The sequence below is a fragment of the Mandrillus leucophaeus genome, unplaced genomic scaffold, assembly GCF_000951045.1.
Source record: "Mandrillus leucophaeus isolate KB7577 unplaced genomic scaffold, Mleu.le_1.0 Scaffold21, whole genome shotgun sequence".
NCBI classification, from domain to species: domain Eukaryota; kingdom Metazoa; phylum Chordata; class Mammalia; order Primates; family Cercopithecidae; genus Mandrillus; species Mandrillus leucophaeus.
The window spans coordinates 2007651-2020198 of record NW_012102143.1 but is presented as its reverse complement, the minus strand read 5'-3'; the positions used below and the strand labels follow the sequence as shown (position 1 = coordinate 2020198).

Below are 12548 nucleotides of genomic sequence, written 5' to 3'. Positions count from 1 at the left end.
GTGGATAAGCTTTTTGATGTGCTGCTGGATTCAGTTTGCCAGTATTTTATTGAGGATTTTTGCATCCATGTTCATCAGGGATATTGGTCTAAAATTCTCTTTTTTTGTTGCATTCTTAATACAAGTTGTACAACCAGAAATAGTTTCCTGGAAGGGAATTCTAGGATCAGATGATGTGGGAATTTTAAACCTCTTAAAATAGTTAAATATTTTCTCAGGCAAGTTGTTCCAGAGTATGAGTATTTATTTTACCTCACCCACAAACCAGTGTTGACTATTTCATCGTCTAGGTGTTTCCTAAATTGATAAATGAAAGATGATTATCTTGTTCTCATTTGCTCCAGTGCTTTGATAACTAGTAAGTTCAGGCATTTTTGCAAACTGTATTTTGTGAGTGCATGAATGAGTTATTTCGTGTATTTTGCCTGCTTCTGTAATGAAGTCTAAAGGAAAAGCTCTCTTGGAATTTGTGTGAGCTCTTTATGATTTTGACCCTTTGTCACAGTGGTTGTAAGCAGTGTCGGGTTTTGATAGACACAGTGCCTTTGCCCTTTTGAAGAGCAGCTGTGTGCTTCCTCAGGCCCCTTCCATGGGCTCTTCTGTCCTTGGCCGACTTCCAGGGCACTCATGCTCTCAAGGAGGCCTCTAGTCCCTCCTGTTTCTCTCCAGCAGCCTCTGTCCTCTCCTTGGCAACTTCAGCATCTGTGTCGATGCCCTTTCCGTACTCTGGCCGCACTGTGCTGGGCTCCGGGCCTGGGCCTCACTCCCTGGTCAGCAGCCCCCTCCCCCATGGGGACATGGGGCTGTGCAGCCTCTGCTCTTGCACTCTGCGCTCCCCTGATTCCATGGGCCCACATCTTCCCATGAGCTCTCTTTCTTACAGTCATTTCATTTCTCTCATTTTGTCACCTCTTTTGATGGTAAAAACACTTAACAGAAGTATCGAGAAACCACTCATTGTCTCAGCATCCTAAGAACCAGTCTTCATTTCCCCTTGCTGCCTTCCAGTTCTTATCTATAGCTTTTCCTCCATGGCCTGTGCTGACCTCTGCACGCCGCTCTTCCTCCTGCCTTGCTGAGTGTTGTTCTTTCTGCTCCTCCTCCTAAGGTTTCCCATCTCCCACAGCTGCAGTCTTATCTGTCACCCACCCCATGTCTCTCTTCCCAATTCCAACCCTCAGGTTCTTCTCCCTGGCTACCTCACAGCACCTCATATTTACAGCCCCCAAAGTCAAGGGCATAACTGCCTACTTCGAGCCTGCTCTCCTCCTGCTGGCTGCTGGGCTATCAGGCCAGGCCCCTCTCACCCTGTCCCCCTCCGCCGCATCGTCCCTGCTCAGGCTGCCGCCTCTTTCCTTTTCTCTCGCACTGAGGAAGGTTTCCTACCCTGTCTGGGGGGCTCTGCTGTGGACCAAGAGTGGGATCTTCACTTCCGCTCTTCATCAAGGTTGAAGGAAATTGAACTGTGAAATAAGAGTTTGCCACTAGCATCCAGCATTTAGGGGAAAATCTCTCCTTATAAAAACCAGAAAAGCTGGAGGGGAAGCTTTGCCCACTATGCCTCAAGTTACCACGTGGTTTTGTTTGTTTGTTTGTTTGGATCTGGCACTTGACAGTTTTCTGGTGCAGCCCCCAGGACGTGCTGCTGAGGACACAGGTGCGCATCCCTGGTGAGAGGACCTACGCCCCTGCCCTGGACCTGGTGTGGAATGCGGCCCAGGGCGGGACTGCCGGCTCCCTGAGGCAGAGAGTTGCTGATTTCTATTGTCTTCCCGTGGAGAAGATTGAAATTGCCAAATACTTTCCCGAAAAGTTCGAGTGGCTTCCGATATCTAGCTGGGTAAAGTTGTGGGGCTGACTCAGAGAAATTGGGGCTTACTGGCCTAGCAGTGAGGTTATGCAATTTTTCACGGTGATGGAGAATTTAGTGAGAACTTGAGGTTGAGTTTTGCTTATTTAAGATGTTTGATTTTCCCATAGAACCAACAAATAACCAAGAGGAAAAAGAAAAAAAAACAAGATTATTTGCAAGGGGCACCATATTACTTGAAAGACGGAGATACTATTGGTGTTAAGGTAAGTTGTTTAACAGCAAATTTACCACTTTGACAAGACACGAGGGTCACATGATTTTATAGAGATGTTTTATTGAATCTTTAAGACACAAATAATCCCATTTTATACAAGTTGTTTCAGATAATGCATAAAAAAGAGGGAAAACTGGACAGCTGACTTTCCAAGGCCACTGGAGCCTCAGCATCCAAACTGCCAAGGACAGTAAAATACGATACAGATTAGTTTCACTTCTGACCATAAATGTAAAATTCTAAGTAAAATACTACCAAGTTCAGCACTGCAAGTATGTTTTTAAAAAAACTACTGTGTGTGGCCGGGCGCGGTGGCTCATGCCTGTAATCCCAGCACTTTGGGAGGCCAAAGCAGGCGGATCACAAGGTCAGGAGATCGAGACCATCCTGGCTAACACGGTGAAATCCCGTCTCTACTAAAAATACAAAAAATTAGCCGGGCGTGGTGGCGGGTGCCTGTAGTCCCAGCTACTCAGGAGCCTGAGGCAGGAGAATTGTGTGAACCCGGGAGGCGGAGCTTGCAATGAGCTGAGATGGCGCCACTGCACTCCAGCCTGGGCGACAGAGTGAGACTGCATCTCAAAATAAATAAATAAATAAATAAATGCTACTGCGTGACATGATGTCAGAGTAGGTCATTCAAGGAATGTGAGGAGGGCAGCATGAAGAATAGATTATGTAAGAAATAATCCTGCCAGACTCAAGAGATGCAGAAAAAGCATAAAATAAAATTTATTATTAAAAACCCGATGTTCATTCATGACTTTAAAAAATAACTTAGAGCAAACTAGGAATAGAAGGAAACGCCTTAACCTGATGCACATATCTACCCAAAACCTCTAGCAGCAGCACTGGGACAGCTTCAGAAGCTTCCATTTTCATGAAAGTGGGGCCCAAAGTAAGGATCCCCCAGCCGCCCCTTCTGTTTCACACTGTACTAACCAACACAGGCAATGAGTTACCTCCCTCCCCGCCAAAAGAGAAGTAAATAAAAATTGAAAGAGCAGTAAAAGAAATGTGAAAAGGAAAATATAAAACTGTTCTTACAAAGGAGATTCAAGGTCGGGTGCAGTGGCTCATGTCTGTAATCCCAACACTTTGGGAGGCCGAGGTAGGTGGATCACTGGAGCCCAGGAGTTCAAGACCAGCCTGGACAACATGGTGAAACCTGGTCTCTACAAAAAAATACAAAAATTAGCGGGGCGTGTTAGCACACACCTGTAGTCCCAGTTACTCAGGAGGCTGAGCTAGGAGGATCACTTGAGCTAGGGAGGTGGATGTTGCAGTGAGCCGAGATCGTGCCACTGCACTGCAGTCCAGGCAACAGAGATCCTGTCTCCAAAAAAAAAAGAAAAAAAAAAAAAAAGGAAACTCAAGAGACTACACAGATAAATGATTAGATCTGATAGAGGAGTTCAAAAGGTTCCAAGATGAGTATAAAACCTATACAAAACCTTACTTAGCAGTGTTAAAGGAAGCTTCTGTTAAGCCACGTCATGTTCTTGGAAGGGAAAGCTCACAATAGTAAAGGTATCAGTTCTTCCCAAGTCTGTAAATTCAGTGACATTCCAACGAAAATCCACATAGATTAGATCAAATAAAACTAATAGCATAAATTCATACATGAGAGCAAAGGACCAAAGAGCTAAGATTTTCTTTTTATTTTTTTGAGACAGCATCTCACTCTGTTGCCCAGGCTGGAGTGCAGTGGCATGATCTCGGCTCACTGCGAGAAGAAAAGGACAGGGTCCTTGCCTTACCAAGTGTTGACTGTCACAGCTGTGACGACAGTGTAGCATGCAGGCATGGGTAGATACGCAGGCTCATGGACAGGGTGGAAAGCCCAGAAACAGAATCACAGATGTAAGGAAACGTGACAGATACTTGAGGTAACATTTTAAAATGGGTTATTCAATGAATGGTGCTGGGAAAATTAGTTATCTATGTAGGAAAATCATATTCATGAATTTTCATAACCATAAAATAAATTTTATACAAGTTGAGTATCTATGATTCAAGATGCTTGGGACCAGAGCTGTTTCCGATCTCAGGTTTTTTTTGGGTTTTGGAATATTTGCATTATACTTAACGGTTGAGCCTCCCTAATCCCAAACTCTGAAATCTGAAATGCACCATTGAGTTTCAGATTTCTGGATTACGGATGCTTGACTTGAATCAGCGTCCGGCCCCATAAAACCTGTACTTACCTCTGCTCACACCATAGTCAACAGGCAATCCAGTTGAAGACTTAAATGTGAAAAGTACTCATTTTTGATCTTGTCTTCTATTTTTTTATGTTTTGAGATGGGGTGTCACTCTGTCACCCAGATTGGAGTGCAGTAGCGCGATTTCCACTCACCGTAACGTCTGCCTTATGGGCTCAAGCGATCCTCCCACCTCAGCCTCCCAAATAGCTGGGACCACAGGCACGTGCCATTACGCCCAGCTAATTTTTTGTATTTTTGGTAGAGACAGGGTTTTGCTGTGTTGCCCAAGCTGGTCTTGAACTCCTGAGTTCAGGCAGTTCACCTGCCTCAGCCTCCCAAAGAGCTGGGATTACAGGCGTGAGCCACCACTCCTGGCAAGAAGGATTTCTTAAACAAAAAGTGCAAACCATAAGAGAATCAATAAATTTCATTACATTAGAAGTGAGAACTTTTGTTCATCAAAGGAAACCATAAAAAACAGTGAAAAGGGAAGTCACAAATGGGGGAGAGACATATGCAGTAAGACAGCAGAGGGTTATTCTCCAGCATAGACAGCAGATCTTCTGCAAATCTGTTATCAAAAAATAACCCACTAGAGAAGTGGGCCAAGGTTATCACCTGGCAGTTCACAGAGGAGAACAGAATGGCCAGGAAACACATGAAAAGAGAACCAGCTTGCCAAGTGAGCAGGGAGCTGCAGAATCCAGCAGGGAGCTGCCCTTGCTAACGAGACCATGGGAACTCCCACACACATGGCCGGGCGCAGTGGCTCACGCCTGTAATCCCAGCACTCTTGGAAGCCAAGGCAGGCAGATCACTTGCACTCAGGAGTTTGAGACCAGCCCGGGCAACGTGGCAAAACCCAACTTCTTGAGTGGCTAAGGCAGGAGGATCACTTGACCCCAGGAGATGGAGGTTGTAGTGAGCTGAGATGCCACTGCACTCCAGCCAGGGTGGCAGAGTCAGACCCTGTGTCAAAAACAAAAAAACTCCCGTGGGAGCACAAGCTACTCTGGAGAGCAGTTTGGTGTTATTTTCGTACACAGATGCCCATCGGTACAACCAAGGAGTCCCACTCCTAGCTATATTCCCTAGAATAACTCACCCATAGGTGTGTGGAGACACGTGGATATGCTCACTGAAGCATTACAGGAATAGAATGAAGTGGAAAGAAATTGACAGGGTTTTTTTGTTGCTGTCTGTTTGTTTGTTTTTGAGATAGAGTCTCACTCTGTCACCCAGGCTGGAGTGCAGTGGCGTGATCTTGACTCACTGCAACCTCCGCCTCCCGAGTTCAAGCGTTTCTCCTGCCTCAGTCTCCCATTCCCCAGCCTCAGCCCCCCAACAATTTTTAAAACTTGTGTCATGTGCAATTTGCTGGAACAGAAATTATAATATTTGCTTATCAGTGTACTAGAATACAGATTAGAATATTTGACACAACATGTTCCTAGCAGAGGTGGGGCACTGAGAAGTAGCCAGACCCTCCTGCAGAGCTTGGTTCATATCTCAGTCATTGAAGAGTTTAACTGTGATGTGTAGCCAGAGCCAGCTCCCCGCCTCCACACCTGAGAATGCAGCCAGCAACCTGGGCAACCCCAAGCACAAATCCCACAGGCCCTGCACTGTGTCTTTCCTGGCACGCACTTCCCTTCCTGGGTGCGCCCCGAGGCATCCTCCCTGTGGGCAGCATTTATGGAAGTAACATGCGTGTGGAAAATGACCTGCAAGTCCTGGGAAAGGGAGGAGGCTTGCCCAGTCACGAGAACCCATGGAGCAGCCTGTGTTTGTGAAACCCTGCGGTGAAGGCTTGCAGGAGATGCCAAGGAAGTAAAGCCAAGTTCATGCCTCTCAGAAGCTGGGGCTGACTATAGAAATACAGAGGCGAGAACAGACTGACAGTGTCTATACAGCAAACAGCAGTGCTTCTGGCACAGCAGTGAGAGATCCGTGTGCCAATGTGGATGATCTCTGTGCTTCATGTTCTTGCCTGGTAGCCCTTTAAAGTGCTCCTGTGTGGCCACTCCCAGTGGAAGCTTCTGGAGCCGAAGGGAAAGGTCAGATGGCTGGAAATTAATTTCCCTTGTGGAGCTCTTCTTGCCACCCTTGAGTTTGTTTTCATCGAGCAAGAGGATTTTTTTTAAATCAGTTATTCACCTAGTTTATGTAAATTTGAATCTGTCCTTTTGTCAATATAGGTAGTTTTTTAAACATGCCTCTTTTAAATATAGGCTAAAAAGATGTCAGCAAACACTGCTCATTGCTTCTTTTGAAATGTAGAATCTCCTGGTTGACGACAACGATGATTTCAGTACAATCAGAGATGACATTGGAAAAGAAAAGCAGAAACAACGGGCCCTGGGGAGGAGGCAAAGGTAATTGCTGGGGTCTGCACAGACGTGCAGCTGACAGCGCCCTCTCTGACTCACTCCTGCTTGGAAACTGATAGGGACCGGAAACTCTTGTTCATTCAGGGTGCACACAAAGCACGCCAGTGTGGCAGGTCCTTCTCCGCCCCCTGAGTTCTTTCCTCTCCTTGAGTGCCTCCTCCTGGAGCTTTCTATGGAACAGGTGAAGTCCGCGTGGACTGCAGAGGCGCGATGAGGAGCCTGCGATCCGCGGTCACACGGTCACCCTCCCTCCTCCCGACACGCAGCCTCGCCCTCTGCCTGGGTCTTGGCTTTCCCTTCAGGTTCCCACGCCCTCCTGTCTCCAGAACCACCCCGTCCTGCCGCCACCTCGGCCCTGCTGCGGGCTCCCTGTCCTCCTCCCGCTCTCTCCAAGGTTCCCGAGAGCCCGGCCACTTCTCCAGGGTACGCTGCCGTGGCTTCAGCGCTGCTACCCCCGCTTCCTCCAGGACACTGCCTCACCCCTGGCCACCAGGACTCCACTGCCACAGGCCGTCTTCTACCTCTGCTCAGGACTCCTTCCCTCTCTCCCTCCTCCCGGCTCTGGCGCTGCCTGCCCTTGCCTGGCTCTGCGCTCACTGCCACTGGAGGAAGCAGGTGCTGCTTGCAGTCAGGCCAAGCCACAGGTTCTGTGCCCAGCCGGCTCTCTTCAGACCTCCAGGCCACACACAGCCCCCAGGAACTTGCACTCTGCACACCCGGAACTGGGGTGTGAGGCTCAGTTCCCGCCGCTCAGCTCACCACCACCACAAGTCCTGGGACCTGCCCATGGCATCAGCTCCGAGCAGGCCGCACCAGAAGCCCCCAGGCACCCTCATCTTCCCCCACTCCCCGACTCAGGGACTCTGGGTCTCTCCTAAATCTGCCTTTCATCCTGTTCTGTTTCTGCCCTGGTGGATTTCATCTTTTCTTTTCCTGCCCAAATGACTGCAGGAGCTTGATCTGGCCCCGCTCACCCTAATCCCCCTCTCCTCCCACCCCTCAGTATCTTGGCTGCCCATATGCCAGGGATTGCATGCCCTCTGCCGCTGGGGGTGTCTGGGGAAGAGAGGTCCCAGGTGGAGGTGGCAGGGCAGGCGGGCGTGACCTTGTGACTGTGGCAGAGGTGAGGGTTCGAGCGTGATTAGAGGCTGCTGGAGGGTATGAAGGGGGACGTGTTGACATGATCGCTGGCTGCTTTGTGGTGAGTGGATTCTAGGAGGTAGAAGTAGAATCAGGAAGCTGAGGGAGGAGACTCCCTGAGTGAAGATGACAGCGGGTAGGGACTGCGTGAGCTCCGCAAGCAGCATAGCCCCTGGACCTGGGGGCCTTCCTCTTCCTCTCTGCTCTCCGGGGTCTGGCTGCTTTCCGGACAGCACTGTCCCGTGGCCTTTCCTGACTCCCTAAGGGCCCTGGGAGCCCCAGGATGGCAAAGGACCTGTGCCCAGCCTCACCCCCATTAGCAGCTCTGCAGCCCTCAGGTCCTGGTGCCCTCAGAGACCTGGGGATATGGGAGCGGGTCTGCAGCGCTGGCTGCTCGGGTTTTCCTATTTAAAGGCCAGACACACACACACACACATAAAATTCTATACGTGTCTAATACATAGACACTAAAATATTGTTTTCCACATTTTTTTTTTTTTGAGACAGAGTCCCACTTTGTCACCAGGCTAGAGTGCAGTGGCGCAATCTCGACCCACTTCAACCTCCGCCTCCCAGGTTCAAGTGATCCTCCTGACTCAGCCTCCCAAGTAGCTGGTACTACAGGCGTGCACCACCACGCCCAGCTAATTTTTGTATTTTTAGTAGAGACAGGGTTTCACCATGTTGGCCAGGATGGTCTCGATCTCTTGACCTCGTGATCCACCTGCCTTGGCCTCCCAAAGTACTGGGATTACAGGCCTGAGCCACGGCGCCTGGCCCTGTTTTCCACATTTAAATGTGATGCCACTGACTTCGTCAGACTTCTCCACACATCCTCTCTGTCAAAGCCTTAGTTGTCACCAGGGCTGTTATTTGGAGACATCCAACAGTTTCCCAGGCCCTGGTATCTCCATTTTCATCTGTGGCGTTGGAGATAGCGCATTTTAAAGATTCATGTTGCTGTCACTGAAAACCTCATCTGAAGCCTCATGCGTGCTGTTTGCACAACAGTAGACCACTGGTGTCTTCTGAACACCGTGATGGAACCACTTACCATATTGTTTTTCATTTATCTATTTTTTGGAGTTAATAGAGTCACATGCTTTCAAAAGCCATCAAAGAGGTTCACTGAGAAATCTCTGCACCCCCATCCCCAGGTACACAGCCTCTCCCAGATGGGCCAGCGTGACGGTCACCTGCATGTCCTTTCAGAGACCTGTGTATAGGGGTAGAGGAGCTTCCCTTCTCTTTTGACCAGAACTGTCTTGGTGGCCTTGCTGTTTTCCTGCACCGGTGTGTGCCCAGCTGCCCCGTCTCATGGTGGGAGCGTGCTGTCCTGATGCATGGGTAGACCACGGTTTAGGTGACATATGCCCACCTCACACACTTCCAGGTTGTTGCCAATCTGTCACCATCACAGTGAATAACCTTGTATATTCCCCATTTTGCAGTACAGATGTGGATATATCTGTAGGACAGATTTCTGCAAGTGGAATTGCTAGGTCAGAGGGTATGGCTGTAAACATTATCTGCAAATAAGAAAAAGACAACCAATCCAATACAAATAGAGGTGAGGATATGAACAGTTCATAGAAAAGGAACTGCAGCTCGCTTGCCAACATATAAAAACATGCTCAGCCATTCACTCATGATAAAACAGATGTAAATTCAAGCTACCCCGAGACAGTGCCACACGCCCATCGGCAACGCTAAAGCGGGAAAGACCCATGTGTTCGAGGACTCAGAGTCCCTGGGGCTCTCATCCCCTGTGTGTGGGTGTGGGATTGGCACAGATGCTTTGGAACTCAGGACAGTACCTCGTGCTGCATCTCCTGTGCATTTCCCGGTACCCAGCCTTCTACTCCTCAAAAACATGGACATGTGCCCACCAGGATGTCCCCAAAAATACACGGCAGCTTCATTCACCAAGGCCAGATTCTGGCTGTATTGAAGGAAAGGCTGCTGAGCAGTGGGATGGCGGGTGGGCTGTGGAGGCTTCCTGCCAGGGACTGTGCAGCGTGGGCAGGACACACACATCAGGCTGGGCCAAAGCACCCGGCCGCAGAGCACCTGCCACACGGTGCCATGGGCCAGGGGGTCACAGCAAAAGCCAGTCTCTTGAGTGGGATGCCGAGTGGCCTTTCTCTCAGGACAAGCCTGAAGGGGCAGAGGCAGCCTCTGCGTCATGTCACACAGGTATGTGTGATGGTGATGAGTCATGCAGCAGTATGTCTCCCGTGTGTGTGCCGTGTGTGTGTGTGCACTCCGGCTGTTACTCTTCCATTTAAAAAGGAAAGGAAGGTTTCTCAGCTGTGAGGCATTTTCACTGAGCAGATTCAGAAAGCCCCAGAGCCTGAACCATGCCGTGCCGCAAAGGCAAAGCAGGGAACGGCAGCTGCCGGCCTGGCACAGGGCTGGTGGCAGGGCAGAACGAGGCCCTCTGGCAGGTGGCTGAGATCTGTCTGTCCAATTGCAAATGCATATCCCTGTGGCCTATAAAATTGGAGTGTATTTTGGAGTCTCTGTGAACCCCTCACCCCGGCACCCACCGCATCCATGAGTCAGTGACAGTCTCTGTGTCTCCACAGCCGAGAAGCCGTCCACGAACAGAGCAGCTGCATCCTCTCCAGTGCAGAGACGCCTGCCCGGACCCGAGCCCCAGAAACTTCGCTCTCCATCCACGTGGGGAGTTTCAGATAACCCCGCCGCGCACGGCTCCGCTCCTGATGAACTCTCCGGCTGATGCCACAAACATGGGCTTCCTGGGCATGGGGACTGGCAGCCTGGCGCCTCCAATCCCAAATCCTCTGTTTCCTTTGAGCACAGGGACGGCTCCTCTGCGGCCTGGCCAGTGCACGTAGTCACTTAGCTCTGCAACACACGGCAGCCTCGGGGGTTGGCACAGCCCTGGACGCCACCCATCCAGCTGCCAGTAGGTGCTGGGCTCTCACAGCACCTGGCCCCAGCTGGCTTTTTTTTCTTTTAACCAGAAAATATACAACGTGTGCAGGAAGCGCAGGCACGGAGGCAGCGGCATGCTGTCACTGCGGTGGGAGGTGTGCGCGGTCAGCCTGGCCGCTTTCCTCCACGTTCAGATGACTCCCGCTCGCCCTGACCGAGTTCTCACAGTGTCTCAGGCCACTGCGCCACCGCGCTAGTGCTGAGCAGAAGTGGGGTCTGCTTTCAGGACTTCATTTACCCCACTCGTTCTGGCCCCACATGCTCCATGTCTGCCCTTTGGTCTGAGTTAAAACTGCAATGCTGAAAAGTGTGAGCTCTTTCCACGAGGAGGAACCACACAGGGCGGCCTCCGAGGGTGAGCCGCTCTGCTAAGCAAGGACGGCTGCTGCGCATCAGCCCACAGGCCCAGCGTCCCCTAGGTGCTCTGTGATGAGAATGTCCTTGGATCCCGAGAACTGCGGCCGCTGCCGTCCACAGCGCCTCATCCTCTCTTCCTTTGTGGAAGTGGGGCAGGCAGGGCTGTGGCAGACAGGCCTGGCATAGCCCAGGTTCCAGGTGTCCTGGACAGCCTGACTGGGTAGTCCTGAGTAGACTCAATGAAAACACCTGAGAAAAAACGTAAACTAAGGAAGCGTTTTTCCACTTAATCCAACCCAGGTTTCTATTCATCTTAAAGGATTTAATTGGCATTTGTGAGAAATAATAGCACCTGTGTCACTGAGTTGATTTGGGACAGAGATGGTTGACTTTCCCAGACAGCAACTTAGCGGAAAGCAGCATCCCGAAGACGGTGTCACACGTTCTGAGCCTGCTTGTCACCTGGGCCTCATGGTTTCTTGTCAGCCCCGTCACTGATGGGAAGCAGCACTGACGTGTGAGGGCAGGAAGGACACCGCTGGAGTCAGGCGCTCCCCCGCCTGTGACCCTTTTCCAACAAGCTGACGCTGAGCCAGCGGCCCGCTGTGGCCCGCATCCTCCTCCCAATGGTCCAAACCACTACCAGACAGGAGCCGCATCGCTTCCACACGTGTCTGAGCGTCTGCCATAGATGTCTGTGCGTTTCTGTGAAGCACTGTGCCGTAAGGACTGGACTCTGACGAGCAAGCTGCCTCCCACTCCCAAACACTGACCCCACTCAGGAGACTCACCCTGGGTGTAGACGGCGTCTTTGTAGAGGCAGATAGAGGCTTCTGACCCCACTCAGGAGACTGACACTGCGTGTAGACTGCGTCTATAGAGGGAGATAGAGGCTTCTGATGACACCAGAGCTGCAAGTGTCGTGACGAGCTGGGCGCCCAGCCCTTCTTAAGCTGTTCTGTTTCTGTGGCTCTGACATATTTCCTTAGCATCCCCCTTCATCTCATCTCAACGTAATGAAACTAATGAAATCGCTGAAAAGCTTTGCCTTTGAGAGGCCAGAAGCCTCGCAGAATGTCTCTGCAAGTCCGAAGACGCCTGTGGGTTGATGTGCCTTTAAGTCCAGCAGGTGCGTGTGACCAGGCCAGCCTATGCGTGTGGCCTTTGCCTTCTTCCCTTTCTTCCTGTTTTCTGTTTTTTTAATTTGGGGATTGAGAAAGCTGTATGATTTTGTTAAAGGAGAAATAAACCATTTTTTAAAGTTGTAGCCCTTAGCTTCTTTTGGTTGCCGGCTACTTCATGTCCAGCTTGCTTAAAAGAGGAACTTTTGGCTGGGCTCGGTGGCTCAACACCTGTAATCCCAGCACTCTGGGAGGTCGAAGTTGGTGGATCACCTGAGGTCAGGA

At 50.4% G+C, this 12548-nt stretch overlaps 1 protein-coding gene across 1 annotated transcript in view; it reads left to right on the top strand.

The window, feature by feature from the left end:
- USP40 (ubiquitin specific peptidase 40) overlaps window positions 1-11961 on the top strand; it is a 92799-nt gene extending 80838 nt beyond the window's left edge. The window contains exons 29-32 of the mRNA XM_011980256.1: window positions 1630-1840; window positions 1981-2076; window positions 6575-6669; window positions 10413-11961. Of these exons, the coding sequence (XP_011835646.1) occupies window positions 1630-1840; window positions 1981-2076; window positions 6575-6669; window positions 10413-10524 (514 nt within the window). The 3' untranslated portion in view covers window positions 10525-11961. The remainder of the gene's footprint in view (window positions 1-1629; window positions 1841-1980; window positions 2077-6574; window positions 6670-10412) is intronic.
- Window positions 11962-12548: the final 587 nt, after the last annotated feature.